The sequence below is a fragment of the Oryzias latipes genome, chromosome 20 (genome assembly GCF_053564925.1).
Source record: "Oryzias latipes strain Hd-rR chromosome 20, Olatipes_Hd-rR_3.1".
NCBI classification, from domain to species: Eukaryota; Metazoa; Chordata; class Actinopteri; order Beloniformes; family Adrianichthyidae; genus Oryzias; species Oryzias latipes.
Genome location: NC_136256.1, coordinates 22,630,889 through 22,637,451, shown reverse-complemented (window position 1 = coordinate 22,637,451; position 6,563 = coordinate 22,630,889). Strand labels below are relative to the sequence as shown.

Here is a 6,563-nt window from a genome sequence, read left to right as displayed (position 1 = left end):
GAGCAGGGATTCTGGTCCATGAAGGATCTTCACGCAGAGTCAGCGTTTATAGCGACGGTTTGTTAACGAGTCGGGAATTGAACCAGTCACTCCCGCTGCACTATTTAAAGCACCACACAGGTCCCAAAAAAATGTTCTTTTTCAATTTTTAAACTAATTTGGATTTATTACTACATGACAGTTGTTTACTTACTGGTACATCCTTTTATCCGTTTGTAACGTCACACTTAAAATAAAACAAAGTCAAAGCGATTTCATCATTACACAGAACATTCTTCTAATGCTTTATTTCTGCTTTAGCTATAAAAAATGCCCCTATAAACTTACTTTGTAAAAATTTCAAAACATTTAAGGCATGACAAAATGTCGAAAGCTTTTATCAATTTAGTGTCTATCCATCTTCAGAACCAACTCCTTTTCAGGGCCACATAGTTGCTGGAGCCTATCTCAGCTGCTTTTGTGCAAAGGCAGGATACGCCACGAAAAAAAACTCCCTTTTATGTTTTTGCTTTCATGTTGATGCTAAATGTGGGTAATTTTGGAGCCAAAGAATGCACATTTATTTTTTGGTGCATATTTATAGGCATTAAGGGATGAATGCATTGTTTTTGTCTATTATTCAGGATATGTACTTATTTATTTACCTTCTCTCATGGTATATTTGGGATGCACGAGCAGCATTCCAAGGAAACGGATATCCAATCTTGGAAACGTTCTGAGGGTATGCACGGATTTCAGGCAGCAACACCAGCTTTACATGTCAAAATGTAAATTGTTTTCGCTATTCTACTCACAAATGTCATAATGAAACACTTTGCAGTTTTTGGAGGTTAACTGTATATATTTCATACTGAAAGCAGTTTAAAAAACATTTTAGTATCCAGTTGTTCTCAAATAAAACACTTGAATTTTACTTCCGTTCAAAGTTTTTTTTTTTTACTTGCTGGTATTTGCATTAAATGACATTCCAAACAACTTTTTTTTCCAATTTTTTTTAGATGTATGTACATAATATGCAAAGTTTGCTGAACTATAAGTAAAAATAAAAACAGAAGAATTTATAAGGATATGAAAATTACAGGCAAAAACATTTGTAGTAAAAGAGAAACAATTTTTAGTTTCCTCACAAACCAACAAGGGTTTTGTTTAATTCACACAAAGAATAGAGGATGAACCCCTGAGGACCAGACTGTGTGGACAACCTAGCAGCCCCTCCCTCAAGCTCTTAAATTTTAGTTCAAGTTGGAGACTTATGTCATAAATAACCGGAAGACAAAAACGATTTTTAGAATGTTCTCTAAAAATTGTGTTAAGAGAAAATGGCCGTCCCTGGTACACATGATGCGCTGTCCCCTAATGGGTTAGTGCGGGGGTCGACAACCTGCCGTTCAGGAGCCGCATGCGGCTCTTTAGCGCTGCCCTAGTGGCTCCCTGGAGCATTTTCAAAAATGTTTGAAAATGTAAAAAGATGGGGGAGAGAAATATATATATTTTTTTTAATATTGTTTATGTAGGAGGAAAAACAAGACACAAACATTCTTAATGTTTTCCACTGCTGTAAGAATGTGTAGAATAAATATTAAATTTCAACATTCACAGCCTGCGACACACGTTTCTACCAGCAGGGCAGCGTTCTAAGCAGGAAAAAAGCATGGAAACGAACCACCGTCAGTTCCGTGCATTGCTTTGTAACAATTCACCCTCCACTCAGCAGGGGAACGTCACAACGCCGTTCTACGGCTGGGGCATTAAATATCAAGACAATCTGCTCTCTAATATTACCAAGAAAAAAACTCATTACAGTTTGTTGGTGCTGCTGATCAGTTAGACGGCCCACAAATTAAATTTCGCTTAGGGCCCCCGGAAGACCAGGGCCGGCCCTGCCTGTATAGCAGAAACGAATCAAAGCAAAGAACCTTAGCTGTGATTTTTGTTTTAACGTATTCAACCGTTACAGATAGTTGTGGTTTCGTCAGAAATGGATCAGTTTCCAGCATCTCTTTAAAGTAAACTAATTACCAATAATCCATATGGTCATGTGTTTTTGTCTACTTAGATATTTTGTAATATGAATATATTCTATCTAGACTGTAATCATCTTCAGTTTTTAGAGCCTTTTCACAGGGTTCAGTTTAAGATTTTATTTTTAAATTGTAAAATAGTGCTTCTTTAAGGATCCTTTCAGGTGGATGGGTCAGATAAAGTTGTTTTAAAACTTCATCTAAAACATTAGACTCAGGATTATTATTTTTTTAGCCCAGGAAGAGTAAAGATTAATGTAAACAAGCGTTTGATCATTAATATTTTGGCTCAGGGGAAAGCTTTCCTCTGGTGAAACTCGAAATTACGAGTTGAAATAAACGCATCACTTCGGGTGATCATCATCTTCCGGGTCATACAGTTCCGTAAGAAACCGAGTGGACCGTTATTTTGTGTCAAAGCCACACAGAGCTAACATTTTTACATTTTTACACAAACGTTTTCCAACAAACTGCGTCCCCGAAGCGAACGGAAAAAAACGCGTTTGTGTTTTGAAGCTGGGGTTAGGGGGCGTGTCCTATCGTCCCCCCGTCAGATCTCTACGCCTGGAAAACAAGCACCAGTCCGCCAAAATGGCTCCACAGTCCATGGTTCGAGTGGGGCTTCTGGTGTCGTTCTCCGTTTTCCTGACGGTGACGTTGGGATTCGGACTACCGGCCCTGCTGAACGCAGTCATGAGGCTGCTGGGACTCCCGGAGACGAGCGTGACCGAATGCATCGTGGTGGTGTACGCGCTCTTCGTCCTGTACGTGGCGATGCCCCGGATCCCGAGAGGATCCGTTGAGGTAACCCCGTTGATTCCAATCAGATCGATTGTTTTCCACTAGAATGAAACGAAGCAGTGACTTTGAGGGGAATTTTCCATAGTTGACTTGAAGACTTTCGTTGATCAATTTGCATATATATAATGTAGCTCTTGCTATTTGAACACGGTCGGACATGTTTGTTTCTAGGTGAAGGGCAAAGGTGTCCTGATCACAGGCTGTGACAGTGGATTTGGTCACGCGCTCGCTAAGCATCTGCACAGGCTGGGCTTCACAGTGTTTGCCGGATGCCTCCTAAAGGTCAGTTTGACCCCCCCCCCCTCCGCCCCCCTCCAGTGAACCAGAATGAGCTGATCCATCAAAAGCACACATTCCTCCAACAGGAAATGCCTGAGAAACCTGGTTACAGTTTGACTACACTGAGAATAAACAGTCTGCAGGATCTGATCTGCATCGAAGCTTATTGAGTCCCAAACATTTTACAAGTGAAACATTCTAAACAAGATATTTTCTGAGTCGGTTGCATTTGCAAATCAGATTCAGTTTCAAGGCAAATATTAAAAAACAAAACATTAGCTACACAAACTGGCCTTAACAGGATAAAGGTGGAGAAGGTGCAAAGGCGCTGGAGGAGTTCCATTCTGATCGCATGAAGGTGCTCCAGCTGGACGTCTGCAGTGACGGCGAGGTGAAGGCGGCGGTGGAGTTTATCAGAAACAACCTGGAGGACTCTCAGAGAGGTATGGCATTCTGGGACGGCGGAAAGACCAGGACATATGTAGAAAATTAAGCATAAAATGGAATATTTCTGCTTTCAAATCGTTGTGAATCAGGAGCAGATGAAAAAAATGCAGCTGGAAAAAGCTTGTATCTGTGAATTAGGATTGCTCCTAATTCACAGGAATTCTGATGCGTCCACGTGCAGACAAATAGATCCATGAACGTCTTTGTTTTCCCCGTCTGAGCTGGAATCTGGATGGAAACTGTAAGGCTGGATAGCTCCGATATCGCTCGCCTTTTTTTTTTATCGCACCGGTAATATTATGTTAGGGGTGTGAGGCCCCGGGAAAGAGAGTGTAAACAGATGGATGATGGGAAATGGGGGCAGGCTTACTCTGGACAAATAATTCAATCCACAGAGGCGGATTTTTATTTTTATTTTGGATAAAAACTGCATAATCATGATAAAAAAATACAGTTAAAAATTATCAGGGTGGATCTTTAAACACAGTCAAAGGAAGGTGGGCTCAGGCGCCTCTCTGTGCTCTTCTTTCCACGCAGGTCTGTGGGCCGTGGTGAACAACGCCGGCGTGTCCACGTTTGGAGAGGTGGAGTTCACCTCTGTGGACACCTACAAACAGGTGTCTGAGGTCAACCTGTGGGGAACCATCCGGGTCACTAAAGCGGTCCTGCCTCTGATCCGCAGGGCCAAAGGTAAACTGGAGGATGGCGTCTTCCTCGTCAGCATGACGGCTGCAAAAATTAGACGTCCAAAGTTCAGAAATTCAGACACAAGACAGAAATCTTTGGACTTGGCAAAGAATTTAAAAAGTTATGCAAGTCAACTATTGAGATTTGGTGCACAGAGTCAGTCTGCCATGCAGACTTTGAAGGTCAGCTTGTAAAGAAAGCCACTAGCATCTGTTTCCAGATACACTTTCTTTGTTGCTCTTTGTGTTTGAGCTGAACACCCACACACTGATCCCAGCTCCTCCACAAAGCCGTGTTGCAATTTCAGAGATGGCCCGCTGTGCAATCACTAGAAAATAATGATTCCAATTTGCAGCATGTATTCCAGATACAATCACAGGATTTCCTGTATGGTTGTAATGCTACCTGCTAAAGATTAGCAGCTAAAATTCTCCAAAAACAATGACTAACCTGCACAGACTATTGACAGAAACACAACACGACTTGGAGCTCTGATGGTTATGAAAATGTCCACTATTTAGTGTTTTTTAAACAAGTTTATTGTGTTTAAAGTTGGTTCTGATAGTCCCTAATGAAGCTGCATTCACTGACAAGAGGAAAAGTGGGTTTTACACATTCCTTCCGTAAAAACTAAGAGAAAATAAAGCAAATGCTTTTTGTAATATAAAGGTTGAGCTAAAATACTCATTTGTTTTGAAATCTCCCCGTTCAGACACTTTATTTCCCTTCATTCAAAGAATAAACTAAAAGGTTTCTATAGCTTATGAAGATTTTAAAAGGCAACAGAAAAGCACTAAAGTGAAATGAATAAACCATACAATGCTACACATTAAATATGAGTAATCTTAAATTATGACACAACTTATTAAACAACCGATGCCTATTAAAAAAGGAAAAAGAAAAACAAGTTTTCTTTTATTTATTTTATATTATTTATTAATCTTTTTTAATCTGTAGGTAATCAGCACCCACTTTTATTTTATTCAATTAAGAAATGAAAAGCACGATTAGCAATTGTTTATTACCTAATCTATAAGAAAAAGCGCAATTGTTAAACATTAAAGTGGATTTAATCAGCTTCATTGTTTAGATGGAGCCCTTTTTTCGGCTGTTTCTGTCACACAGTTTTCACCTGCAGAGATCCCGCTCCGTCTCCCTGCAGGTCGTGTTGTCAACATCGCCAGCATGTACGGCAGGATGGGCAACATGATGCGCTCTCCATACTGCGTATCCAAATACGGCGTTGAGGCCTTCTCGGACTGCCTCCGCTACGAGATGAAGTCCTGGGGGGTCAAAGTGTCCGTCGTCGAGCCGGGGAACTTCATCGTGGCCACTGGCATCCTGACCCGGGACGTGGTGGCCACGACGGCGAACAAGCTGTGGAGCGAGGCGCCCCCGGATGTGAAGGAGGATTACGGGAAAGCCCACTTCGAGCACCTCATGGCGTTGATGCGTTCCTACTGCAACAGCGGGCAGAAGGACGACGCCCCCGTCATGGATGACATCACAGACGCCATCGTGTCAAAGCGGCCCTACACGCGCTACAGCCCCATGGAGCCCCACTGGTGGATCCGAATGCAGATAATGACCCACCTGCCTGGTGCCATATCTGACTTGCTGTACTTCTGAGAGGACGCTGATCCAAATCAAGCGTTTCCCCCCCTTCCGATCCGGTTCTACAGCATCAGGCGGATCCGGCTTGATGTGTAATAGGACTGAAATCACTTAAAAGATGGCACTTTGCTTTTTATCTATGCAGATCTATTCTGAGAAGTAGTCACTACTGTTAGCAGCTCTACGACGTGCTCATAAATTCAACACTTCTTGCTGTGATACTATCTTTGAAAAAGAATAAGTATTTGTGTGCTCATCCTTTTATACTTTTTATTTTTCTTGCCTCATGGGATCATTTGGAGAGCCGCTGGCCTCGGGACCAAAGCTGAAAGGCTCCTGCTGTTCTGTAGTGAATCGCCCCGGAACAAACGGAGGTCAGCTACTGAAGAAAGAAGAAGAAAGAAAAAAAAAGCCCTGGTGAGATCTGGCCAGAGTCACCCAAACGTTACATAAGAACACAAGAACAGTTTGTATCGCTGGCTCCATCAGATCTGGCTTGCTACTGTAATATATTGGGGAGACATTTCTTCCCCTTAAAACCCGCCTTTGACAGCACAATGCGTTTGTAGTATTTTTGAAAATGGATCGATGACCAGAATCATTTTTCAAAATAAATATAAGAGTAAAATAAATATTTAAATAAATTACATTTGTGTCGAATTAATTCTTTTGTTTTGGCAGAACCTAAAATGCCAATACTGACAATGGCCAGTA

At 41.6% G+C, this 6,563-nt stretch overlaps 1 protein-coding gene across 1 annotated transcript; it reads left to right on the top strand.

Moving 5' to 3' along the window:
* The first annotated feature begins 2,367 nt into the window (after positions 1-2,367).
* Positions 2,368-6,496, top strand: bdh1 (3-hydroxybutyrate dehydrogenase, type 1). The gene is made up of 5 exons (XM_004081090.5): positions 2,368-2,825; positions 2,994-3,104; positions 3,403-3,544; positions 4,086-4,238; positions 5,398-6,496. Exons 1-5 carry the CDS (start codon positions 2,613-2,615, stop codon positions 5,862-5,864), a joined length of 1,086 nt encoding a protein of 361 aa, XP_004081138.1. The 5' UTR covers positions 2,368-2,612; the 3' UTR covers positions 5,865-6,496.
* The last annotated feature ends 67 nt before the right edge of the window (positions 6,497-6,563 follow it).